Here is a 27,491-nt window from a genome sequence, read left to right as displayed (position 1 = left end):
AGGGGGAAGAGTGACAGTGCAATTGCGCAGAAAGCTGCAACTGCTGCCTGGCATACTATTATTTTCTTGTATATCACAGCTGCATGTTCTTTAGCTGGTCTTGGCATTAATTACTAGTCAGGCCCCACCCAGGGGCCTAGGATGTCATATTGTATTTATGAATAAAGTGTGCTGAACCAAACAGGGCAGATTTTTTAATTTGACCAATAGTGATTTTGTCAATGTTCAGCTGTTTTAAATGCTGTTGAAGCATTTTTGGAATTGCACTCAGTGTACCAATCACAACCGGGATGACCACTGCTGATTTGCAGCATATCTTTGAATTTCAATTTCTAGATCCTGATATTTACTGATTTTTTAATGTTCTTTTTCATCAATCCTACTATTGCCAGATATTGCTATGTCAATAATGGTCACTTAATTTTTTTCTGTTACTGTAATATCTGGTGTTTTATATGTCAAAATTGTATCAGTTTGTATTCAGAAATCCCACAAGATCTTGACGTCCTCATTTTCTGTCACTTTTTCTGGTTTCTGCTCCTACCAATTATTAACTATTTCGATGCTGTAATTTCCACATAAATTCCAGTGGAACATTTGAGCCACTGTATCACGTCTAAATTTACAATCCGTCTGTGTGATCTTCTTGCAGGAACTAAGTATATGATCAATTGTTTCTTCGGCTTCTTTGTACAATCTGCATTTTGCATCATTTGATGATTTTTCAATTCTGGCCTTTATTGCAAATGATGATGCCCGATCTTGTCTGATCTTGGAAGCTAAGCAGGGTCAGGTCTGGTTAGTACTTGGATGGGAGACCGCCTGGGAATACCAGATGCTGTAGGCTTATACCATAGTCTTTCGAGACTGTAGGTTGTCAACCACATTTTTTTTGATGATGATTCCAAATGACATGAAATGCTGTTGTTAATGGTGCTGAGCAATTGATACAAGCCTCAGCCTGAGACTGAGTATTTATTTTTTCACATTTTTACACCTCCCTTCCTCCACAGAGCTCAGGGTGGTATACACAGCTGCTCCCCTCCTTTTGTCCTCACAACAACCCTGTGAGGAAGGTGAGGCTGAGAGAAAGTGACTGGCCCAAGTTCACCCAGGAAGCTTCATGGCTGAGGGGGGATTCGAACTTGGATCTTCCAGGTCTAAGTCCACCTCCCAAACCAGTAATACAATGATCCTAAAAATGCTGTTTTTTGTAGATCTGATGGCATTATTTCAGTAAGCTGCAGTTGTTTAAAGCAGTGGTTCTCAAACTGGTGGGACACAACCCACAGGCTTGTGTAAAGCTTCCCCCATCTCTTTAAGGGGCAAGGGAAGGGGGAAGGCAGTGATGCAATTCTCAAGATTACCTTGCTAAGGAGGGCAAGGGAAGTGCTTGTACTTACAAAGTGCCTGGGCAAGCAGCAGGAGCTGTGGGGAGCCTCACGCAGCCCTTCGCAGGGTTCCCTGAGGCCATTGTCTCTGACTTTGTCATCTGCCTACGCTATTTTTCCTACATTTTTTTACTATTTACAATTTTACTACTACTATCACTACTACTGCTACTATCATCACATACTGAGAATATTATATACTGCTTTTCAGCAACAAAAAAAAGTTCTTCTCAGTGTGGTTTGTGTGTCAAAAGGAACATGTAATATGCAGAAATAAAAGAAATGAAATGATGCAAAAGTTGCTTTGATGCAGCCACGAATGGTGTTGACAACTTGGGAACAGCGACAACCTGAAAGCGTATGTTGCATCCCTGACAAAACTGCGTGGCAACCAAGTGGGTTAGGCTAAAGTCCTATTCACACTTCAGAGATGGGTGGTGGGTGGGGAAGCAGGTGAGGCAGAGCCTACCCACCAGCCGCCGCTGCCAGCTGCAGCTGCCAGCGGTGGCGCTTTTCGAAGGACTCCGGTGGGGAGGCTCTGCCTCACCTGCCTCCCCACCCACCACATGCCTGACAGGTCATGGTGCTTCTCAGAGGACTCCATTGGGGAGGCTCTGCCTCACCTGCCTCCCCAGCCACTGGTAGTCCCTGCCACACTTTCCTAGGAGTAAGCCCCATTGACTACAATGGGGCTTACTTCTGGGTAGACTAGGCTTGGGCTCTCAGTTGCTGTCCTTCCCCTGTGCCTGCCTGCTGTGAGCTTGGACACCAGGATGCCCAAACCACAGCAGCGCAGGCGGAGCTCCCTCCGCCCCGGCGGCTCCTTCTCGCACCGCATGGGCTCCCTCAGGCTCCCCAGACCGCCCCCTCTCTGCGTATCCATGACGACGACCCAACGAGGACAGAAAACTTCAATTCCCAGCATGCACCAGGGCGGGACGTCACACTTCCTTTTACCTAGAGATAAACACAGTGGCGCTTCTCCTACGTCTATGGTGCACGGCCGGTTTGTTCGCGCCTAAAATGGCCGCTCTTATGCCACACCCCCTTCGACAGACCCCAGGTCAGCGTTATAGGTCTATAAAGATAGAAGGCATTTAGAGTGACACATTCCGGTCACACTGAAAAGCTGCTATCACCTGTCTGATGTGCTCGCAGTAGTGTTGCGCTGTCTCTTGGCATCTCTGGGGCCTAAATCGTCTATAGTTTGTGTGAGAGCTTAGAGTGGAAAGCCAATTTCCTCCTAAACCTTGAGAAAATACCTCATACTCTGTGGTGACTCTTGTTGTTCCTATGTCTATGGTTGTCCCCAGAGCCTTGTCGGCCTCGGCGCCGGCTGAGCGCGTCACTGTGGAGCTGCTGCGGCTCCTGTGCCAGCATGGAGGGAGAGACGGGCGCCGCCAGTACTGGAGCGACTCCGGCAGCCCCGCAGGAACCGGCCTCGCTGAGGGAGCTGCTGGCAGACGGTGAGGGAGGGGCAGGAGCCGTCGGTGCAGTCCCAGCCCTGTGCACTCAGAGGAAGTTTTGCTCTCTGCACCGGCGTTCGCTCCCAAGGAGCTGCCCTGTCCTCGGGGCTTACTCCCGAGCAGGGACGGGCGGTGGGTGGGGAGGCAGGTGAGGCAGAGCCTCCCCACCGGAGTCCTTTGACAAGCACCCCCAGCCTGTGAGCTGAGGCAGAGCCTCCACACCAGAGTCCTTCAAAAAGCATCACCCCCATGTGAGATGAGGCAGAGCCTCCCCACTGAAGTCTTTTGAAAAGCGCCACCAGCCTGTGAGGTGAGGCTGTGCGCGTGGGTTGTGGGTGCTTGGGCATCTCACACAGCGGTGGTGCTTTTCAAAGGACTCTGGTGGAGAGGCTCTGCCTCACCTGCCTCCCCACCCACCACCCATCTCTGAAGTGTGAATAGGACTTTAGCCTAACCCACTTGGTTGCCACGCAGTTTTGTCAGGGATGCAACATACGCTTTCAGGTTGTCGCTGTTCCCAAGTTGTCAACACCATTCGTGGCTGCATCAAAGCAACTTTTGCATCATTTCATTTCTTTTATTTCTGCATATTACATGTTCCTTTTGACAGAGATGTCCCTGTCACTTGCCCCTGCCATTTACAAGGGATATTTATACTTCCTCAGCTGTTGAAGGATGACAATCGTTGCTTAAAGTGTTTGGACTCCTGAGTTCCTGACAACTTTGAAAAACAGAGTACATCTTTTGACTGACAGGCTTGGGGAACTGTCGTCAGCCTTGATGCTGTAAGGCTCCTGTCCATTCAAAGCAGAATCTGGAGTGAGCCTTGTAAAGAGAAGAAATGAAAGTCAAATTACTACTTTTAGGGGCCATTTATTTTTTTTGCAATAAACCATTTTTTCTTTAGAAGTGGTATGTAAATATTTCTAATAACTTTATCTCTTTCAGAATGTTATTCTGACTTTTTGAGGGAAGACTTTGATATAAAGGTGTACACCTCTCAATCTATTCATCAAGCTGTTATAGCTGAACAGTTAGCAAAGCTTGCTCAAGGGATCAGTCAGCTGGATAAAGAACTCCACTTGCAAGTAAGTACAACATGAATTGTGCTGCATAAAGATTATAAAGATGTAATTGGAATTACATTGTGTTGTTTACTTCTAATTATTCATTTTTGATGAATGAGTAATTTCATGTTTACTAGCTGGGTATATTTTCACCACATTTTCTGGTGGGGAACTCTTTTAAGTGTTCTCTTGCAGAAAGTTTCTGAATAAGAATATGTAATTGGGCTGGTATTAACATGATTATTCAAATTTCAGTTTGTAAGTCCTTAGAACTAGGTCTGCAAATTAAGTAAATGAATAGGAATGCATATACCGGTAATACCTGTACGTACCTGAAAGAATAGAATAAAAAAGAAGCACCACAGAAAATAGAAAGTTAATGAGAACAAAAGATACATTGCCTGTCCATATAGCATATACATTAATACAGTATACTTCCCAAAGCCTGGGGAATCTTTTTTTGGAAAGCTAAGTGCTGTGTAAAACAATGCTATATAGGAATTCAACATTGTGAAACCTTTTTTGTTTTGTCAGGTGTTTGGGTGATGAATTGTCTGTCTGCTTCCTGTACCTCTATAGCAGATCCTTAAGTGTAAATAATTTTGCCCTCCTCCAATTGGTTTTATTTATTCTTTCTAATTTTACTTATTGTTTTTATATATTGTATATATTTATAAATTGTAAGGCACCTTGAGCATCTGCTTCAGTAGAGGAAGGGCGGAATAACAATCTTTTAGATAAATAAAAGAAAATGAGGCAGGAAACTGTTGCTGATTGGCTCCATATGTCCCAGAATGCACTCTGTCTGTTGGCTATAATAGTTGTCAATCATGCCAGGACAAAGAGTGATTCATTATTCAGAGCTAAAGGAAGCAGTATTATTGGAGATTTTACAGTACAGTGGCAAATTGATTTGTTTCACTTGTAAAAGTAGGAATAACTCAGGCAATTCATTCAGTAAATGCTGATTTTCAGAGCTGGGTTGCTATATTGAATATCCATAGCCTTCCAACAAACCAAATCATGCTTGAATTTGCTGAATATTTTTGTGTCCCCATTTGAGCACAAAGAATAAGGATGTTGTGTCAGGTCTGGAGGCAAGAGAATTCTGCTTGTTCATTTTACTATATTTGTATACTGCTTTTCAAGTGGTTTAAGGGTTCAAGTGGTTTAAGGTTTTACAATTTAAGGGATCTATCAGAATCTTGGTAACTAGTGTTATCTTGTTGGTTGAGAGAATTCCTGAGGAAGGAGACCCTCTTCTTTAAATGAAGTCTTCAGAATACAGGTATGTGTTGCTTAATAATGGGGACATGTTCTCCGGACCCTGTTAAGTTTTTTCGTCCTTACCTTTGCAAAATCCTTACCTTTGTGTTAGTAAAGTTGGTGTTGTCATTAGGAGGCCCCAGAGGTCTCTTCCAAGTCAGACTTGAGTGCTTCTGATGAAGTGCAAAAAGCCTAATCAGCAGTGCTGTGCAATGTAATATCTGTCTTCAACCATCTCTATTGACACAAAGTAATGTGCCTATGTATGTCGTTGCAAGTTCCGACTAGTGATTATGTATTATGATTATGTCCAGCTGCCCTAAAATATTGTCTAGCTATCCTGCTAATACAAGCACATAGTGAACCACATAACTAACTCTGAAGTCCCAGGAAGGTTGTGAATTTGCATTTCTTCAAACAGCACTCTCCTGTTTTACATGGGAAATTGCTTTTTAGTTTTGAATTTCCCTTCAGATGACATTATCTTCTTTTATAGGTAGTTGCAAGGCATGAGGACTTGCTGGCACAAGCAACTGGCATAGAATCTCTGGAAGGTAAAAGAGTTATACTCTTGCAGTTAGTGAAAAAGCTCTTAGTATTAAATACTGTATTATGGCTGTTGTTCAATTAAAGAAATCTTAGTCACTTGTTTCTGTTTTAGTTAGTCTCAATGACTAGAAATAATAGCAAAAAATCATGCGGGGGCCCCATACCCACAGATCCCATATCCATGGATTAACTTATCCGCAGATGCAGGATGGGCCCCCTGCGCGCTCCCCCACACCCTCTGGAAGCCTGCAGGGGCTGTGCCTGTCCACCTGTGGCCTCTGTGGGCCTCAGAATGGCTGTTAGAGTGAAAAAACAGCACTTCAGGTTTTTTGGCAAAACCAAGTGCTGTTTTTATGTTTTCAAAAGGCATTATGAGAGCAGGGTAGGGTGTTCTCAGAATCCGCGATTTCAGGTAACTGCAGGGGTTCCAGAACTGAACTCCTGCGGATACTGGAACATGTCTTCTAATTTTTGAATGTTGCTTGCATGGGTTATAGTATGCATCAGCTTATAAAATGTTCCTGTTCAGGAGAAAAGAGACAATGCCTTTTTTAAAAGATGCTGCACATCTGCTCTCTTGATAGTTACTGAATGTTTTTAATTGGGATACTTTTTAGTCTTAACAAACTTTAAGAATCAATTTAAATATTGTAGTCCTAGTAAACATACAGGAACAGGCTTGTGTACATGGAAGATAGCACAAGATCCTTGTGCACTAAATCTGAACTTGGCTTTCCACATGCACAGTACGTCACATAGAAGAAATCACACACAAAATTGTCAACAGCTTGTTGTTGTTTAATGCCTTATGCATGTGCTTTGGAACAGCACAAAATGCCACCTTATTTCCAAGTGTTCTCTTTAGGATACAGCAGAGGTTCCCAAACTAGAATGGTTCCCCAGCCACGTAAGTTCTGTCACTGCTTCCTTAAGGGGTGAGGTGACAGTGATAACTGCAATGTTTTTGCTGTGATCATGCCACTGTTGGGGAGGGAAGTATTTTTTTTTAAGTTTACCTTTGGGTCCCTATGGCTCTCTGGAAGGTCCAGGGAGCTCACGACTCCCTCTACAGGCCTCCCTGAACCTCCAAATGGTTATAAAATGCTAAAAAGGGCACTTCTGGTTTCACAACCAAAACTGGAAGTGCCCCCTTTTAAGCATTTTCCTACAGTTTGGAGGCACGTGGAGGCCTGCAGAGGGGGTCATGGACTCCTCAAATCCTCCGGAGAGCCATTGCGACTCCCAGGTAAGTTACAAAAAAAAACCCATTGATAGTGCAAATATGGCGATTACGTTGTGGTCCCCTCTCCTCCCCCGCAAGTACTTTAGTAGAAAAACTCTCTGAGAGTTTGAGAACTCCTGGGATACAGCCTTAGGTCAAGATTGAAGAGCTATTTTAGGGGCAGCAATGTGATTGGGATGCATATTATTATATAATATTATATATTATATGCATATTGGGGATTTTTTTAAATTAAATATTTTAAAATTACAAAGGAGGAAAAAAGTCAGACAAACAATGAACAATAAAAAAGAATCCTCATACATCATAGTTTAAATAATAATCTATATGATTTGTTTACATTTTCATAATATCAAATTATGTTTGACTTTTTCCACTGTATAGTAGAAGCATGTCAGTGTTTCAAAAATCATAACTGGTTCATTTTCATACCTTCCCAAAGTCTCTCTAGTAGACAATAAATTTATGCATTAAAATGATACGACAAGGTTCTTTACCACTCTTCCAACGAAGGTAGTGCGTATACCTTCATTCATAGATTACAATTGAAATCTAAGCAGTTGTTAACACATTTCTAGTTAATTTTTGCTGCCTTTTCTAACCATGTTCTTAATAATATATCCTGAGAGAAGTATGCCTGGATCATGTGAAAGTTCACAGGTGGTCGTATCTCTTATATTTAAAATAAAGACCTTCAAAAATATTTTTGCACATCTGTGAAATCCTTAAATTGTTTCTGATTGATTACAATTCTGTTAATTAAAATTAATAGTGCCATACATGCTTTCAAAATGAAATGGGGTATAATACCATTAGTAAAGCTCATTAGCACATAGGATGTCTGTTTGATGCTGTGCCAGAAACAATACTTGAGCCGTTTTGACCTGGCTACGGTGATCCATGCTTTAGCAACTTCAAGACTGGTCAACTGCAATTTGCTCTATGTGGGGTACCTGCTAAAACAGTTCGGAAGTTGCAATTAGTGCAGAATGTGGTGGCCCAAGTAGTTATGGGGGCCAGATGTTATGACTCAGCTGGACTACTCCTCTAAGAGTTACACTGGCTGCCGTCTGCTTCCAGTTCCAATTCAAGATACTGTTGTGCCTTGATGGCCTCCCTGGCCTTTCTGTTACCCACTGGCTCAATGAGTTTATTTTTTTCTTTTTTCCTTAAACTTTGTTCGTTTTTGGTATTAGTTTTTCACCATGTAATGTTAAAATTAATTTTCTTCTGCCTTGTTTGATGTTATTACTTGTTGTGATGCTCTGTACTTGACTATAAAACTTTGTAAGCCCCCTCAGGCATTTGTTTTGGCATGGGAAAGGGGGGGATAAAATTTCTTAAAGTAAAAATAAAATAAATATTGCAACCATTGTTGCTAGATTCAGAGAAGGTGTCTGAAACTGTTGTTTGTTAAGTGCATGGTTTTAATATGCAAATTAAGCTGGCTGCTGATTATTAATAAACTTCACATTTTCTATTACTGTCCTGTTGTAGTTTCTAAAATTGTCAGCAGGTGGAGCTGTCCGTTGGAGTATAGCATATTTTCTAGAGATCCTTTTCTGGATAAGTGCAAGAGCTGGATAAATGCAAGTGGAGGTCCCACTTCATTTTCAAACAGGTGACTCAAAAGAAATCTCGACTCTATGTGGCATTCCTGGATTTAAAGTCTGCCTTTGACTCTATTGATAGGGACAGACTCTGGGAAAAACTTGAGAAGATGGGACTTGACAAAAGACTATTGGAATTAATTCGTGTCCTCCATCTAAACACTTCCTGTCAAGTGAAATTATCCCCACAGGGTGACCTTTCAGCTCCAATCCTGATCAACAAGGGGGTCAAGCAGGGTTGTGTGCTGGCACCCACTTCGTTCATCCTTTTCATCAATGATTTGGCCCCCTTCTTAACAAAGCTTGACTCGCATTGCCCCAAACTGGGATCAGTGGATGTCCCTTTACTTTTATATGCTGACGACATGGCTCTGATCTCACGTACAAAAATAGGCTTATGGAGACTGGTCAAAGCCTGCATTGAATATTTTACAACAAACTCTTTGCAGTTAAATTATGAGAAGTCTAAAATTGTGGTATTTGGGAACTCTTGGAAACCACAATCTTGGCTTTTCAGTGGAAAATTAATACAGCAGGTCAAGGAATTCCAGTACCTTGGTCTTCGATTTCATTACAAGCATTCCTGGTCCTCTCATCGATCAATTGCAATTAATTCATCTAAACCAGTGGTTCAAGCCATAACTTGCTTTTTCTTCTCCTGGAGCAACCGGTTTGTACCAGCTGCTTTACAAGCCTTTAATGCTAAAGTTATACCACAAATTTTATATGGCATCCCAGTATGGATGCCAGCATTAAATAACACAATTGAAAGGGTCCAATCCAAATTTCTTTACAAAATTCTCGGCTTACCGCATTGCATTCCCTATGCGGCACTCTGCCTGGAATCAGGTCAACACAGGCTAGAGTTACATGCATGGTCCAGTTTTTTAGCTTCTAAACTTCTCTGAGTGTGTAGCTTCCTTGTGTCTGCCTATCCCTGCAATGACCCTTGGCACCACAATTCTTGTTGTCCCCCAAGATTTAATGCTTAATAATAAACAATAATAAAGTTCCTCTTCTATTCTTTGAGAATTTGATCTCTAGTGTTAAATCTGGTTGCATGTTGATAACTACATGTGCGAGATAAAGCTTTTATCCTCTATCCCAAGAGTGTCATACATAAGACCCGGGGGCCGGATGCGGCCCGTGGAAGCTTTTTATACGGCCCTCAGGCTTTTAGCTGCTGAGTAGTGCTGAGGTGTTATTGCTGAAAGGGCAGCCCACGTGAGAATTGGGCTCTCCCATATTGTGAAATACAGGTGGAGCTTATTTATTCACGTTAGTTCCATTCCGTGACTCGACGTGTTTAACAAAAAAGCGTTGTGCTAAATTTCATAGAGTTATGCAAATACTGCAGTCTGACACTTCGGGATGGAAGGAAACTAAGGCAGCTGTTATCAGTTCCCTCCCCTCTGCTCTTCACTCAGCCTTCCCCGTTGCCAGCTGCCCGGCTTCTTTCACATGGGATGCTGATCCAGCCCTATGCATTTCTACTCAGAAGTAAGCCCCATTGTAGTCAATGGGGCTTAATCCAAGGAAAGTGTGGAGCGAATTGTAGGTTAAATCTCATGCTTAGCTTGGTGGGAAGGCTTGCTTGCGTCGGTGATTGCCTGCACCATGGGGGGGGAATTCGACAAACACTCCTGTCAGGGGCTCGCTGCCTGGCCAGCCCTTGCCTTACCTGGAGGTGCAGGGGGGTTGGAGGACAAGCGGGGGAGAGCCACGGGAGGCTGAGGGCAGATCCCACTAGTCGCCCCTGTGGGCTGGCGGGGAGCCGTGGGTGGGAGGAGGAGCAGCCCCCAGAGAGGCACTCCTCCCCGAAGTGCAGGGGTTCCGGGGGACGGAAGGGGGAGAGCCCCGAGTGGCAGTGGGCGCAAACCCCTGGCAATCCCTGCAGACAGGCACTGCGGGGAGCCAGGGGCAGGGGGAAGAGCAACCCCCTGGGAGGCGCCCAGCCCCCCACCCACAGAGACGTGGGTGGCGCGGCTCCGGTGATGGCCGCACCTCGCCTCACCTGTGGCTGGCCGCTCGGGAGGCGGGGAAGGGAGCCCTGTGGCTGGGTCCGGTGGGGGAGGACGAGCGGGGAAGCACGCTGGCCCGCAAGCAGTGCGCCCAGGGAGGGCACCTCCCCCCATGGATACCGCCAGGTCTTCTCGCCCCACGGGGGGCTCAGCCAGGAGCAGGGCGGCGGGGAGACAGGCTGGGAGGAGGAGCAAGAGGCAGGCCAGGGCGCAGAGCTGCTCAACTGGTGAGCAAACCTCCTGCAGACTCAGACAGCAGGGTGGGGTTGGCTCCAGGACCAGGTGCCTGGGCTGACTGGGTGAGAGGGTTGGAGGTGGGAACTCCATAAAGGCCAGAGAGGCCAGTAATGAGGAAGCCGGGTAAGGCTAACAGCCAGGAGGAAGGCTGCATGCCCATGAGACCCAGGCTACCTTAGAAGCCAAAGAGGGGGACCCGCGTGGATCTAACCCCCCCTTTTAGACCTGAGGCCACTCAGCCTCACCCCAGGGACCTACCACAGGGTGAGTCTGAACCCCTTTTTGGCCAGAGGACCCTCAACCCCCTCCCCAGGATCTGACAGCTCCCTGGGTTTTTTAAAGCAATCCCCTCTGTTGCTACCACACCTGTCCCTGTGTGTAAGAGCGAGAGCGAGCGAGTGAGCAAGCGCGCAAGCTCCACCTTGCTGCATATGTTTTGGCTACAGAGGTTTTCTGCTCCCCCCTTCCCCTCCTCAGCCTCTTTGCAGGCTCAGGAGCTCCAGGAATGTTACTGTTCCTTGCGAGGGGAACCTCTTCCAGGGCTATTTCCCTGCCTGGGCGAGGTGGAACCTTTTTGCAGTGTTTTGGGCTGCCTGGAAAGGAGTGAGATGCCAGCGCAGGGCAATGGAGGCAAAGGTGTGTGTGACTTTCAGTACCCCCACTCTATTTTTTTACCCACCAACATTTTTTATATGTTGATTGAGACAAATCAACATATAAAAAATCCGTGGATAAATAGGCTGCACCTGTATGATCAAGATTCATATAGTTTCTCTTTTGTTATTTGCAACTAATGAGTTCCTAAGTGAGAAAAAGATGTTTATTTTTTGCTTATGACCTGTTTAATGATATCACTTCTTGCCTAATGACATCACTTCTGGCCCTCAGCATGCATCATAAATGCTATGTGGCCCTCGTAATGAAATGAGTTTGACACCCCTACTCTATCCATTGCAGTTCATTACAATTTCCCAATTGACATTCTGCTGCTTTCAAAATATTGGTTCCCATAATCTCTCCATATTGCTATTGCTGTGTCATAATAATGTGAGTGTAAAATTGTACTGTATTGTAACAGTTTTTGATAGCTTAAAAACCTGCTAAACTTCTACCCTTTAAGGGTCTTTCCTTGTGATTTCTGTAAGCATGCTAAGAGAACATCACAGTCCCTTTGTGATGATCCTGTCAGTGGCCTTCTTGTGACTGCTAGTTGGATGTGTCAGTTTGGGGCTGCTGTGGGATTTGATCCTCCAGTGTGCGTTATTCCATGGGGATGTTTCAGTGGAGGAGCTTACAGCTTCCACTGAAGGAAAGCATGCAGGAACTATATAGGAGGCAGAGCATACCCATCCTTACTCCCAGCAGTGTCAGGCAGCCCAATACTAAAACTGGCTGCTCCAGTGGGTGCAGCGGTGCCAAAACGGCTACTGTTGCATCCAGCGGCACCACTGAGACTGCCAGAGGTCTCTTTGGGGAAGGGGACTTTTGACCTCTTCTCCTTGGGAAAGCCCCAAGCCCTGCAATGGGGTTTCTCAAGTCCTATTCTCAAGACCTGAGAGACTTCTCAAGACTTGAGAGGTTCTGTGTTGGGCCTTCCTGAGCTCAGCCAGGCACACCCCCTTGTGCCCTGTTCCTCCCCTGCTCCGCCCTCCCTCTGCCCTGTTTCTGCCTACTCCCCATGTCGCCCCCACCGTGATACTACTTACCACCAGCCAGCACTGCTGGAACTCTGGCCGGCCCACCAAGCAGTGCTGAGGCTCAATTCTGGCGGCCCCTCCAGGTGCCGCAGACATGCCTTACAGCACGTTTGTGACACTCAGCACCGGCACTGTAGCTCAGTGCCAGTGGTGTGACTATATAGCAGGGGTGTCCATCTCTCTGACACTGTGTTGGGGACTGGAGGAAAAAAAAAGTTAATTTAAATTTCAAATTTGAATAAATTTATATAAATGAATACGTTAGAGATGGAACTTGTATGAATGAATGAAGGTCTTGCAATTGCTCATGGCCTATAAAAGGCTTTGCACAAAGCAAGGCCAGCCTTTCCTTTGCTGCCACTACTGCATCATAGACGTGAAACAACTAGCAGTGCCCTCGTCCCATAGCTCACACAAGAGGTTGAACAGTTGGCCGTCACGCTGAGAGCAGTTGTGTTGGGCCAGCATGGGCTCCAGCAAGTCTCTGGAGGGCCAGAACTCACTGGAGACTGGGGGCTCCTAGCAGGCCAGGGGGCCACAAGTGGCCCCAGGACCGGGGTTTAAGGGCCTTTCTTTGTGATTTCTGTAAGCATGCTAAGAGAATGCCCCAGGAACCCCATTTCATTTGATCTTTAGAACAGGTCTAGATACTGCACCTGAGAAGGGGCAGAGAGGTGTTTGGCAGAGTTACTCAAGTCCTGTGCCTGTGGTTATTCTTAAAAAACTTACAACCCAATCCTGAGTTTCTGGGTGCAAGAGGCTGCTGTAGTGCCAAAATGGCTACTGCGGCATCCAACGTGCAATCAGGCAGCCCACGGCGGCTTCCCGGGAGAAGGGAACTTTCACCCCCTTCCCCAGGTAAGGAAAGTAGTCCCGCAATGGGGTTCCTTGATTCTGTGGAAGCTCTGGAGCTGGTGCAGAATCACCTGCATGGCCCGATATGGGGCTCAGGATCCAGTGCTCCCCACCCCGCTCCCTCCCTTGCCATACCTTGTCCCTGCCCTCTCCCCGCCCCAAATTGTACCCCTCTGAAGGAAGAGAACAAATCCAGCCTTGCAAAGGGAAAGTGTCCCCTCCTATGCAAGATTTCCCATGCAAGAGTCTGTGCTGCTATTGTATGAAGAGCTCAACCAATGCTGGATTTATAGACTTGCAATAGTCCTGATATAATAATAATAATAATAATAATAATAATACAGGTATTTATATACCGCCTTACTTGGACGTCAGATTTCTCCTTGGACTTTATTCAAGGCGATTTACAAAGGCAGGCTGTTCTAAATCCCCGTAGGAATTTTTACAATTGAAGAAAGATTCTGTCTTTCAAGAACCACAACATTTCAGATGGATCTTTCTGATCTGGTATCACATTCTGGCCTCCAGTTTCCTCCCACGCAAGCTGACAAGCAACTCCTTCATCTCTCACATGGAGGGCAGCCAAGACGCTTCTTCGCTCACACCAAAGAGCAGGTGGAATAACTCGGCTCAGCTTGTCAGCTGCTTCAAGGTCTCACCATTCACGGTGCCGGTGGCCTCAAACTGGCAACCTGCAGATGTTATCTTCAGGCAAACGGAGGCTCTGCCCTCTAGACCAGACCTCCTGCCCCTTACAATATATATCAATATGTTCTATTGATATACTTCAATTAAGAGTTGCTGAATTTTAACCTGGCAAGTTGTGAATGACCAAGCCATTTGTCAGTCTAGTGTTGGGGTGGGCAAACATTTTGTTAGGAGGACCACATCAATTCTCTGACACTGTGTTGGGGGCCAGGGGGGAAGAATCAATTTGCATTTCAAATTTGAATAAGTTTACATGAATGAATTGTACTGAGCTTATTTGTAATACACTTGAGAACTATAATACAGGCATGTAGAACCACAGAACTGTTTGTCACACACCTCTTGCACATTAAAACATACAAACCCAGCCAGACCAAGCCAGAAACACATGGAGACATAAGCAGTCATGGGCCAGCATGGACTCCAACAGTGTCCCACAGGCCAAGCCTCATTGGAGACAAGGGGCTCCCTGCAGGCCAGATTGGGGGTCCCTGAGGACCGCAGATGGCCCATGGCCTGGGGTTTGCCCACCCCTGGTCTAGTGGGACAAAATCAATGCAACAACAAGGGCTGATTATAGCCAAGTTTACTGACATCAGTATCCAATAATATGATTTTAATTATTAACTAGGGAGTTGGAAAACAGGTCACTAAAACCTAATGATCATTATTGCCCCTCACTCTGCTGCACACCAGGGAGTGGTCAGTGTCACAGGCAGCACCATGATCAGATCCGGACCAGATCCATGATCTGGACCGGATCAGACGGAAAGCTCTTCAACCTCTCCAGACTGAGAGCAAAATCCAAAGTCCAGCTGAAATGTCTGCGTGACTTCCTCTTTGCCGACGATGCAGCTGTCACTACCCGCTCTGCCAAAGATCTCCAGCAGCTCATGGATCATTTTAGCAAGGCCTGCCAAGATTTTGGACTGACAATCAGCCTGAAGAAAACACAGGTCATGGTTCAGGATGTGGACTCACCTCCCTGCATTACAATCTCTGAGCATGAACTGGAGGTTGTCCATGACTTTGTGTACCTTGGCTCAACGATCTCCGACACTCTTTCTCTCGATACCGAGCTAAACAAGCGCATCGGTAAAGCAGCTACCACGTTTTCCAGACTCACAAAGAGAGTCTGGTCAAACAAGAAGCTGACGGAACATACCAAGATCCAGGTCTACAGAGCTTGTGTCCTGAGTACACTTCTGTACTGCAGCGAGTCATGGACTCTTCGCTCACAACAGGAGAGGAAACTGAGCGCTTTCCACATGCGCTGCCTCCGACGCATCCTCGGCATCACCTGGCAGGACAAAGTTCCAAACAACACAGTCCTGGAACGTGCTGGAATCCCTAGCATGTATTCACTGCTGAAACAGAGATGCCTGCGTTGGCTTGGTCATGTCGTGAGAATGGATGATGGCCGGATCCCAAAGGATCTTCTCTATGGAGAACTCGTGCAAGGAAAGCGCCCTACAGGTAGACCACAGCTGCGATACAAGGACATCTGCAAGAGGGATCTGAAGGCCTTAGGGATGGACCTCAACAAGTGGGAAACCCTGGCCTCTGAGCGGCCCGCTTGGAGGCAGGCTGTACAGCATGGCCTTTCCCAGTTTGAAGAGACACTTTGCCAACAGTCTGAGGCTAAGAGGCAAAGAAGGAAGGCCCATAGCCAGGGAGACAGACTGCACTTGCTCCCGGTGTGGAAGGGATTGTCACTCCCGGATTGGCCTTTTCAGCCACACTAGACGCTGTGCCAGAACCACCTTTCAGAGCGCGATACCATAGTCTTTCGAGACTGAAGGTTGCCAATACAATAATACAATATTGCCCCTCATTATCCTATTAAAGAAATCATTTTCACAAATGCATACTGTGTTTTTAAGATGGAAAGCAGTGATTTAAATTCCTTTTTCTGTTACATACTGTATATTCTCACCTATAAGTAAAAAAATTTGTCTCTGAGCCTGAAAACCTGGGTTGACTTATACACAGATCAATACAATAAATAAGGCAGAGGCTTCTGGGGAAATTATGGAAAGCTTAGCAGCTGTTTGGTGAAGTGTGTGTGGGGGTGGAACTGGGTTGAGAAGCGGGACATGGGTGGAGGAAAAAGGAGAATTTTTACTAGTAATGACGTTATTCAGAGGCAGCCGTTTTAGCTTCTTCTCCAAACAGGAAGAGAAATGAAGGCACTTATGGGAATTGTTGTCTGTATGAGGTTTGCTGCTATGGAAATGCAGCACTGTACTCCCCACAAAGCCTACAACTCCCATAAGTACCTTCAACTCCTTTTCAGCTTGGAGAAGAAGGTAAAATGCCCCCTTTTTTCTTTTGTTGCTGTCTCAGAACAATTCCTGGCAAGTCATTTTCAAAGAATTTCACTCACCCACAGGTTTAGGAGTCTGGTTTTTAAAACACCAGGATGGAATCCTCATTTGCATCTGAAACAAAGTCCCAGGCTACAGTTCAGTGCACCATTACTTAAGAATAGCACCCATGGAAAGCATACCTCTGAGTAAATAGGGTTGCAACTATGTGCAGCTGCTCCTGCTCACAGACATTCTTTGTTGCATGTCTCTCTGTTATGAATTGAATTGCACACTCCCAGTTATGGGTTACATGGTGTATATTATATGTAGAGCCTTGGGCTTGACACACCAGGCACCTTAGAGAAGGATTTGATTAATGGTTCAGACAAAATTGTAGTCAGGCACCCCCCTCCTTATCCGAGGGTCATAGAAAATTCCATGATTTATGGCTCAAAATCTTTCCTCAACTTATCTGTCAGATCGACTAATAGGCGAGTGGGTGTCTGTGGTAATCTGTAAGCAAGCCTGTATGTATAGGATGGGAAATAGTTGGGGAGTAGTAGAGTTCCAAGATTACTGCAGCAGGAACACTTGGGTGCAGGTTTTGAAACATTTTTTAATAAACAGTAGGCCCAGCCGGAAGCAAGCTGAGAAATACCACTAGAGGCATAGGTTAACATCTGTAGGCCTAGGAGTGTTGCAGATGTGCTATAAAGCACATTCACGCCTCCTCTAGAGTAGGCTGAGCCTGTACAGACCTCCTAGTCTCATGGATGCCAGATCCGTGCCAGGATGGGGTAGGTTCATGCTGGCTGAGGCAGGCCAGTGCAGGGGGTGGGAAATGGTGGCAGGAGGGCAGGACAGAGATGCAGAGGGAGTGTTTTTGGGTGGGGGAGGGTGGTCTTCGAGGCAAATTGGGCCCAGGAGGGGTGGGCTGGCCATGGTAGCGCAGGCCAAATCCTAACCCCTGTCCCTGGCCATGTTAGCCTTACACGGGCTGCTCAGATCATATGTATTACTATACAGCATACATGGAAATACTCTTGATATACAAGCATTTCCTAAAATTTATGTTCAGGAAACAGGCCTAATTCCATGGCATTGCCTTCTTATTAAATGAAAATTGATCTTATTTTATTTGAATCTCCACTTTTTGATGTATAGATGACTAAACCTTGAGAAATGTGTGGGTTGACAAATTCTCAGTACTGGTATGCTGAGGCTGCTACGTTACATATATATAGAACTGGACACTTACAGGCTTATGAATTTTAATGGACATGTAAAAAAAAATCTGCATTGTGGTCTGCATTTTTACAATAAAACACTGTATGAAATATGTGGAGACGTCGCTTGTGTTATGCTTGGACCTGTATAAGAACATAAGAAAAGCCCTGCTGGATCAGGTCAAAGTGCCATCTGGCCCGGCATTCTGTTTCTCACAGATGCTGTTTTTGAGAACATTTCACCACACATACGTTTTTGTGCCTCAGTTACGCTTGAATGTCCATCTCCCCCACCCTCCACCAATTAGAGTTTTTTTAAAAAATCTGTTTGTTCTTAGGCAACTTTCTCCTAGCTGTGAAAGTTTGAGGCTAATTGTTATAAAGATAATCTTGTAGCATGAACTCCTTATGAGACAATTTTGAGGAGTATTCCTGAAGCTGTTATCCACAAGATTAATAAAGTCAGTGTGATGTACAAGTGTAATAAAATACACATCCTAAGCACCCAGACTTCTCTGCACATGTTCATATGAATCCTATTGAAGTCAGTGACACAAGTATCAAAGAATAAGGGCGCAATCCTAACCCACTTTCCAGCTCCAAAATAAGGGAAATTCCTAGGTAAGGAAACAAACATTCCCTTACTTTGAGGAGGCCTCTGTGAGTGCCTCCAAATTCCAGAATGCAGTACATGTCCCATTGGCATAGCTATGCCAGGGCTGGAAAGAGGGTTAGGTTTTGGGCCACAGTTGTTTAGCATCTACCTTCTTTACAGCTAGAGAAGGAGCTCAAGTTTCTATGGCCTTTGATTCTAGTACTAAGTCCTCTTTAATTTCTATAAATTGCCTGAGAAGTAGTGGGCTGACAACAGGCTTCTAGGAGCAACTCTTTTTTACTAGAACCTTGGCTACTACCAATGCAAAAGGGCACTTTGGGGAGGAAATAGATGTTGCAAAATGGTATGTACCTGGACTGCTGTGGTCACATTGACTATGGCTGGTTTGGTATGACTAATCAATAACACTTGAAGTCCTGTGCAGGTTATGAAGGCCCTACTGTATTCAGTAAAGACATCTTTGAGTAAACTTGAAAACTGAACTGGATTGTTAAGCTACAACCCTAAACTTACATGCATCAAACACCATGGGCTAAATTATTTATTATTATTATTATTATTATTATTATTATTATTTAGACTTGAAAATGATTTTTTGTTGAATTAGACGTAGTCTAATATCCATAGATAGGGCTGTAATATTTCCTACCACCATCCTCAATTGTTCATACTGAATAGGGCAATCTAATTCTTCATTCCACTTATCTCTAAGCACCTGTGTATCATATTTATTTAATGACATCAAATATTTATAGATAAATATAACTGGCTTTTTCTTTGTATGTGATTCTAAAAGTATCTCCAAAAGAGGTGGAGTTTATGAGGCAAACACTGCTGCAGGGCCATATTTAGAAGCTAAGAAATAACGCAGTTGTAAATATCGCTATTTGGCCGAATCTGGTAGTCCATATTTCTGTCATAAGTGTACAAATGTGCAAAACTCATCATCATTATCAATAAGTTGATTTAAAGTCATAACTGCATTATTGTCTTTAAAAAAATAACAGATCAAAAGAAAAGCATGGAGAGAGATTTTAGAAACAGCAATTTAGCAGAGACCAAGAAATGTAACAGCTGTAACAAAAGCATCTTCAGCTTCTGCCTAAGGCTTCTGGCAGAAGGCATAGATGTGCATTGTAAGAACAGTTTTGGGTTTAGATATGAGAGACCTTGATTTGACTTTCCACTTCACCCAGCAGCAGACCTGTCAGAGACGAGATGGGGCAAAAGCCCCAGGTGCCGGCTGCTAGGAAGCCTCTCTGAGGCTCCCGATGGGGGCAGGAACTGTGTTTCCAGTTTTCTGGAAGAACAGTTTAAAGTGTCAGGGAACCTCACAGATGTTTTCCCGACTTAGTTGGAGGTTGCGTGAGTTTCCATGAGCCTCAGGTGAGTGGGGGGGCTTTTTGAGCAGGGGGGGCGCCATCGTGGACCTTTGCCCCGGGTGCAGGGCTGGGGAGGTCCGCTGTTGACTTCACCCATGAAACACAGTGGGTAGCATCTGCATCTTCTCTGCCTGACCCTTCTCACAGTGTCGATTGTGTAATTAAGGTTAGTCCTAAACATCCTTAGAAGATAGTAAGTTCCATTGAAATCTGTGGGACCTGCACTTGACAGCCCCTGTAAACATAAGAACAATACAGTTGTTCTTGAAAAAAATGTTGTAGAAACTATTGAAATATTTAGAAGTTACTATCACCATTTCTGAATTCTTCACTTTTTGGTACAGTGCAGTAGTTTCATTGGAAAAAAAAAAAGTCTTGGGGCCCAATCCTATCCAACTTTCCAGCACCTATGCAGCCCCATGATAAGGGAAAAAATGACCCCTTACTTTAAGTAGGTGTCTGTGACTCCCCCCACCCAAAGGATGCAGTACATACCCTGTTGTCATGGCTGTATCAGTGCTGGAAAGTTGGATAGGATTGCGCCTAAATATCAGTTCTGTGCTTCTGAAATACTGAGTTTGCTCTGTTTAATAATTTCTTGTGCAGGTGTTCTTCAAATGATGCAGACCAGAATTGGTGCCCTTCAAAGTACTGTTGACAGGTATGTGATTTACATAATGTAATTGGAAGCTTTAAATTCTTCTGTGCCATCATCATTTCTTAAACATATTTCCTTTTTCATTAGAATCAGGGCCAAAATTATTGATCCATACAACAAAATAGTGTCTCGCACTGCTCAGTTAGCAAGACTCCAGGTAAGTTGCATTTTTTTCTTTCTTCCTTATTCTCCAGAAATGTATTTCTCTTGATTGCTAAAAAAGAATGCAGTCTGTTTACTATTGTATTTCAAAGAGCTTTGCATCTGCTGATATTGTAAGAAGGAAGAATTTCTTCTTCGAAATGGAGATGTTATTTGTGAATACAGCAAATTTGTTTCTTGGGAAGCATGTTGAACAGTATTGCTCTGTAACTTCAACTCATGAGCTGATAAATGAACAAGAATTAATGTTTGGTGGGCCAGGAAAAATGTTTGTAATCTTTTTGTCTAGCTGAGTGTGGAGTGTTGCTATGGTTACTGGTTGGAGGGGGAAAATCTCAAATGACACTCCCAGAATGAATAATTGAAGCCACTAAATATGTGTACTGTACTGCACTTCAGAAATCCTAGTAAAAAGGAAAAGTAAACATAAACAGAAATAAATTGTCCATTGTGGATTTCTGTAAGGCTCTTATTCTCTTATTCTTAATAATTTAAATCAGGGGTGGGCAAATTCCAGCCCAGGGGCCACCTGCGGCCCCTGGACTCCCAATCCAGCCTGCAGGGAGCCCCCAGTCTCCAGTGAGCCTCTGGCCCTGTTGGAGCCTGTGACTGCTTATAATGCCTTATAAGGCATTGGGAGGCCCAGAGAAGCCCTCCACGGTTTTAATGCCTTATAAGGCATTAAAAAGTCACTTCCAGTTTCTCAGTGAAACTGGAAGTCATGTTATTTCTGTAGCTGAGCACAGTCTGAGCGCAGCAGGGTCTGGGGACAGATAGCCTCTGCTGAGCTCAGAAGCCCCTCTGGAGGCAACGTGTGGGGGGGCGCTGAGAGGGCAGACCTGATCCATGGATAACTGAATCCGTGGATACGAGATCTGCGGGTATGAGGCCCCCCTGTACTTCATTTAACTGAATCTTTAAAAAATATAATTTAGATTTAGAAAAACAAACTCTGGTCTTTTAAAAAAAAGCATCCATTTGTTTCATTCACTTTGGAATGGCATGACCCATCTGTATACTGCAGTGATGTATGAAATTCTGTGTGCCGAATTCATTTTTTCTTGCCAAAGTTTTTTGGAGCTTTGAGGCAGAATATGAACAACTCTGGTCATTGCTAGAGAAATGGTACATGCTGAGTTTTGAAGTCCATAGCAAAACCTGCAATGGTTTTATTAGAATGTCAGCCTTGTCTGTAGTATTCTTTCATTGTGTATTTATGACTAAGTGCCCTTATATCCCTACAGGGTAGCTTGTAGTTAAATCTGGCATGTTTTCTTAGTACAGTCTCTGTTATATGCCAGATGATACCAAACTATGTGTTGAAGCGTAATGTAATCAAGCTTGCATTGTGAGCTCAGAAATGTGTGTCGCGTTTCCTCCACTGGTACTTCAAACTGTGCAGTAATGTAGCGTATTGAATATATACTTAAGCCATGTTTTCTCTCAAGGCTGCCTGTGACTTGCTGCGGAGAATAATACGCATCTTGTATCTCAGCAAGAGGCTTCAAGGGCAGCTACAGGGAGGAAGCCGAGAGATAACAAAAGCTGCTCAGAGTCTCAGTGAGCTTGGTGAGTCTACTTGGTCACTTTCGTGATTTTCTATTTGCTAATAGGAAATTTTTTCTTTAAAAAAATTTAGTATTTGAAATCTAATGTCCTATTCATTGTAGGGGCAGTGCACCCCATTGAAAACTTGATTCTTCTTATGTTGGCTGCATTCATGACTAATGGAAATACATGTGGTAGTATTGATTTTGACTTTCAGTGTTTGTAAATGAATTTAATTAGCAAAGATCAGTTTCAGATATCTTTGAATTTTGTTTATGCTCTGATAAAGAGTTGAATTTCCTAACTTAGTACCACTGTGTTTATATGACAATGTAACCACATCAGTGTGCTGCGATGTGGTTGGAATCCTAAGACTTCCGTGTGCATGCACCTAAAACACTGCCACGTGCTCATGGGATTTTGCTGGGATTTGCTTCTGGTTGTAGCCTCTTGCATTATATTGGTTGCTTCACTGGAAGGTCCGCCATCTCTCATGAGCGACTTTCAGAGCCTGTGGGGGCCTGCTTTGTGGAGCAGGACCTCAAAGAATCCTGGTGAACATGCATTCTGAAGTCACTGTATGTCTGTTTAAATCTCAGCTTGTTGCTTTCTTTAAAACAAACAAACAAAAAGATAGAACTAGGAAGCAGGGTAGAATCAGAGGATTCCTCCCTATCTGTCTAGCATAGCATCCTGCTTTAAGTTACATTGGCACGAACAGAAATTGACCAGTAGTCTATGATATATCCTCTGTGTACCTCTGGTTGAGTTATTTTTGAAACTCATTGACTCAGTGTGCTGTAATAGTTCTTGCACCAGTGATTTAGCCGCACAGATACAAGTAGCCCCATTGGGCAGGCTACAACATTACACAGAGTAAGGGAAAAAATATCTTCTAACTCCGAGGAGACCTCCAGCCTGCTCCTAACCTGTGCTCCTAACTTGACCCAGCTGTACCAGCGTAGGTTAGGATTATGCTTCCCAATGAGGATGTTTTTCTATGTATCAGCATAGAACCCCATGAAATTCTTTGTTTGCCTTGCGCTCAAATATCATGCTTTTTTCTCCTCCATTCAATGTATTGCATTCATAGAACCCAGGAGGACCAATTGTTGACAAACAAGACAGGTAGTCCTCTATCTGTAGAATAAAATGTTCATTACAGTTTTGTTAGGTCCTAGAACAGCGGATCTCAAACTCCTCAGGGGTTTGAGCCCTGCTTTAAGTTCTTGTGGGGGGAGGAGTGAAGCGTAGCGGTCACCGGAATTGCTCTGCTTATGAGGGGCGCAGGGGCTTTCCTGCGCTCACTGGAGGCTCAGGCTCCTTGGGATGTGGGGAGTCCCATGAAAGCCTCTGCAGGGCTCCCTGAAGAGTGCAAACTGTCAAAATAACGATTACAACCCGCTTCCAGTTTCGCGAACGAAAACCGGAGGTGGGTTGCGATTGTTATTTTGAGTATCTATGTGCTTTGGGGGGCCCTGCGAAGACTTGTGCAGAGCTCCCTGCACCTCCAAGAGCCTGCTACAGCCTCTGGTGAGTGCAAGAATGCCCGTGTCCCTTGAAAGCGGTGCAATCCAGGTGATTGCTCCGCTCCATTCCCTCCTGTCCGCCCCTTGAGGGGGCAGAGGTCAGGGCTGTTAGGCTGGGGAGTTGCTGTGTCCTAGTTTGGGAACCACTGTCCTATAAATTAGCAGCGAGCATTACATGTAATAAACATAGTACTGGGTAAAAATTAGGCTTAGAGCCCAAGCCTATGCATGTCTACTCAGAAATAAGCCCCATTATAGTCAATAGGGCTTATTCCCAGGTAAGTGTGGATAGGATTACAGCCTTATTCATTTATTGAACTGCAGTTATATTGAAGTCTGTAATGTGCAGTGATTATCATATGAATATTTGCTGGCTTAGCTAGTGTATTGTTTGTGTTGCTGAATTCTGGATATGATTGGTATAATGACCCAAAAGGATTTATTGTTGATTAATGAATTTGGTGGAATGTGTATTCAGTGCAGCCTAGCCATGGGGGAGGGCAGAGGGGAGGAGGATAGAGGGATGTTTAACAAGAGATAATGTTGAAGAAAAAAGCAAAAAGCAGCAAATGAACCAAATCTGTGCCCTCTTTATTTATGTATGTATTTAGAACAATGATTTCAAAATTCTTGAAATTTGATATTTATGGACATATTAATAAAACCTTGATAATGATTTCTGTCACAATCCTGTACATACTTGCCTGGAAGTAGGTCCTATTAAACACAGTGGAACTTGCTTCCTAAGAAAAATGCATAGAATTGCAGGGCATTTAATGGACAACCCATATCTAACCATTAATATCACTTGAACAGTGTATGCAGTGTATGCATCTTTAGTTTTGCAATTCTGCTGTCTAACTTTCTTGTGAGAGCACATCAAGAAGTAAAAGCTGATGATGTTGGTATATAACTTTTTTTCTAAATCCTGTTTTAGTTGCACCAAACTCTGCGTCTGTAATTTGCTGAGGAAATTTTGTGCTGCATTGTTTGTTTGAATTGGGGGAGAGAGGCAGTTTGTGTGTACAAGTAAGGTGCATGAGTGGAAGGAAGCCTGCATGGGGAACGTCCCCATTCCCTTCTCAGCACAGCAGCCCCTTGCCCTGTAAATCTGCTACTGAGAATTAGGAAACCTCCATAACAAGGTTGAATGGGCAATAGAGGAGTGATAAAAGGAGATTAGCAAATACAGGTGTGCCCCCTTAACCGTGGGGGTTCTGTTCTGGAATCCCCTGCAAATAGCAGAACTGTGGATATGGGCAATGCCCAGCCCTGCTATCTGGATCTTCTGGAGGCAAGGGTAGCCTGGCTCCCCTCACCTCTGGAGGGGCTTCTGAGCTCAGCAGTGGCTTCGGACATCTGTCCACGGCCTCTTTCAGGCTCAGATTGCTTTTGGCAGCTCAAAATACGTGACTTCTGGTTTCACAGAGAAACCAGAAGTCACGTATTTTGATCTGCCAAGCTCAGTCTGAACTGGCAGAGGCCTTAGATGGATGTCTGCAGCCTCTGCCGAACTCAGAGGACCCTCTGGAGGTGAAGGGAGTGGAGATGCAGAAATGCAATTCTGGGGGCCTCCTGGGGAGGCTATGGACCCAGTCTGCAGATGTAGGATCCAAAGATACGGCCCCCTCCCCGTATTGCTCTTCTTGTGCAAATGAAAGTTCTTTTCATCTTGGCAGAAGCAACAGGAAGACAATTTTGTTGGTTGTTCCTTTATCCAATATATACAATGGGATGCAGAAGTGCAGTTCTGGAACAATGCCAAATGACATTCTAGAATATTGGGTTGCTGTGATTAGAAAAGATTGTTGATAAGATTTATAAGTGTCTCTTTATCACTGTGTAGAAATCTTAGATAAAGAAATTCTTGAAAGACCTTCAAGCTGAAGTTCATCTGTGTGAGGCAGTGCTTTATCTTCTTACATGACTAATATTCAAATACATGTCCTAGGGTATGTGCTGCTGAAAAAATTATCTTGGGAATCAGGAGTGGGTAGCAGAATTGACCTCTGCCTCCCTTTCATGTGTGACCATTACCAACTCAGAAAAAACTAATTTGGAGATGCTTTTTGTCCACTTCCGGTCTCTGCCTCCCTCCCAGGAGCAGACTTCCAACTCACTGCCCACTTGAGAGGGAGTGGGTGTGGGGTCAAACTCCAGTTTGGAGTCTGAAGTCCCTTTTGAGGGTGTTGCAAGGGGGACCTCAGACACAGCCAGGGAAGTGTGTTAAACACACCCTTGGTCTTCCTCTTGGGCCTTAGCTCTTTCAGAGGGTCACAGGCAACTGCCCAACTCAGAACAGCACCTACTCACTGACCTTCCTCCTTGGGGTGCATATAATATTTAAATATAGGCAGTCCTCTCCCTTGTTCTGCCCCTTCCTCCCCATCCTTCAACCCAAATGGTTCCTTGATTTGGCCTCCTGACCTGATCTCCTGTTGTCTGCCATTGGCCCCCATCTGCCCTAAACCCAGGGGGATGTCCGCTATGCTCCGTAGCCTCAGCTGGATGGATAGAATGGAAGTGGGTGAAGTGGGTCCCTCCATGGCCCTTCCTATTCTGAACAGGGTGGGAGCTGCTGCTGTGGCTGGCATTGCTGGCTACACATGTGAAGTTGCACCCTAGCAGACTTCATGACGACTGAACTGGCAATCGACTCAACTTGTCACTCTCGCGCAGCAATTCGGCCGAGTCCCCAGGAGGGGTCACAGGCTGGAGAATGCCGCAGACAGGCATCTTGGCGGAGTGGCGACAAGGGGTAATGCCAGGCTTTCCTGGACACTGTTAAGCTTTGCTTGGTTCTCACACTGAATGTATGTGAGTTGCAGTTAGAAGTTTCAAAAATGTTTTGGTGAGTTCTTGTTCAGAGGACCTTAATAGGTGAGTAGATAAGAGGGGGATTAACTGGGAGTTCTTCTCTGTCTTGAATTTTTATCTGCTTGAAGAAGAATCTATGGATTGTGAGTGTTTACCTCTTCTCTGAGGTTATGCGCCCTCAAAGCTTGTATCCAAGTCCAGATTTAGGAAGCTTTACTGCCATTATTAACTTCATATTGCAGATGGGAGCCTGACAGCACAATCCTATACTTATCTGCTGCTGGCACAGCCGCTGTGCTGGCCTAGAGTGTTGCAAATGTGCTGTAAAGCACATTTGCAACTATGCTAGTGCAAGCAGCACCAGTGGAAAGACCTGCACCAGCCCACTGGTGCTGCATACCAGTCTTCGACTGCCAGTGTAGGTGAGTACTCCACCAAGCAGTGCAGGGGCAGTCGGAGGGCAAAACAGAGGCAGGGAGGAGGTGTAACAGGGTGGGGAAGGATGATGGGCCCGGGAGGGAGAGAATATCAGTGCAGAAGCCTTTTGCCATGTCCTGTCCTCCCTTACAGGTCTGGCAGCTTTACATGGAGCTGCTCAGATTTGCGCTGTTACCAAAAAGGCTGTTTTGTTTTATATTGCCCTTATTGGAACCTTAGGATCGCAGGCTGGATAACAAGACGGTGTAATGCAGAGAAATTTCCTTTTGCTTAAAGAGGAGACTGAGAGAAAGATAACTTTTAATAAAAGATTATAGTTTTATTACAAAAGCACAAAGGTAAACATAATGCACATGGAGAAATGATAAGTGTAGGTTTCTTGGTCCTAGTACTTGAATCTAGTGTACATAGCTTTCATGGTGGTTGCATGTAAAGAGTATTTGGTGCATCCGAGGAAATCAGAAAAAGGGAAGGTTGTAGGGAAGGATTTTAGGGGTCCCTGATCTGCCAATCCCAGCTGCTAACTAAAGATGGGGATAGAAGGGGAGAAAAAAAGGGGGGAAGGAGGGAAAGAGTTCCAGACGCAAGATAGTTACCTGTCTGTAGAGCAGTTGGATGGGGGGGGGGGAGTCCTGGGAGGAGGACCCTCTGACACAACATAGATGTGTTGGTCCTTGGAGAGAGAGCCAGCTAGAG

The 27,491-nt window shown here is 44.8% G+C and overlaps 1 protein-coding gene across 1 annotated transcript in view; it reads left to right on the top strand.

Moving 5' to 3' along the window:
* Nucleotides 1-2,762: 2,762 nt before the first annotated feature.
* The window catches only part of COG5 (component of oligomeric golgi complex 5), a 219,712-nt gene continuing 194,983 nt past the window's right edge, over nucleotides 2,763-27,491 (top strand). Inside the window, exons 1-6 of the mRNA XM_066633437.1 lie at nucleotides 2,763-2,857; nucleotides 3,806-3,945; nucleotides 5,687-5,744; nucleotides 20,250-20,304; nucleotides 20,389-20,458; nucleotides 21,912-22,032. Coding sequence (XP_066489534.1) covers nucleotides 2,770-2,857; nucleotides 3,806-3,945; nucleotides 5,687-5,744; nucleotides 20,250-20,304; nucleotides 20,389-20,458; nucleotides 21,912-22,032 — 532 coding nt within the window. The 5' untranslated portion in view covers nucleotides 2,763-2,769. The remainder of the gene's footprint in view (nucleotides 2,858-3,805; nucleotides 3,946-5,686; nucleotides 5,745-20,249; nucleotides 20,305-20,388; nucleotides 20,459-21,911; nucleotides 22,033-27,491) is intronic.

Source organism: Tiliqua scincoides, chromosome 7, assembly GCF_035046505.1.
Source record: "Tiliqua scincoides isolate rTilSci1 chromosome 7, rTilSci1.hap2, whole genome shotgun sequence".
Classification (NCBI taxonomy): domain Eukaryota; kingdom Metazoa; phylum Chordata; class Lepidosauria; order Squamata; family Scincidae; genus Tiliqua; species Tiliqua scincoides.
The sequence above is the reverse complement of the archived record's forward strand: the minus strand, read 5'-3'. Positions and strand labels throughout refer to the sequence as shown.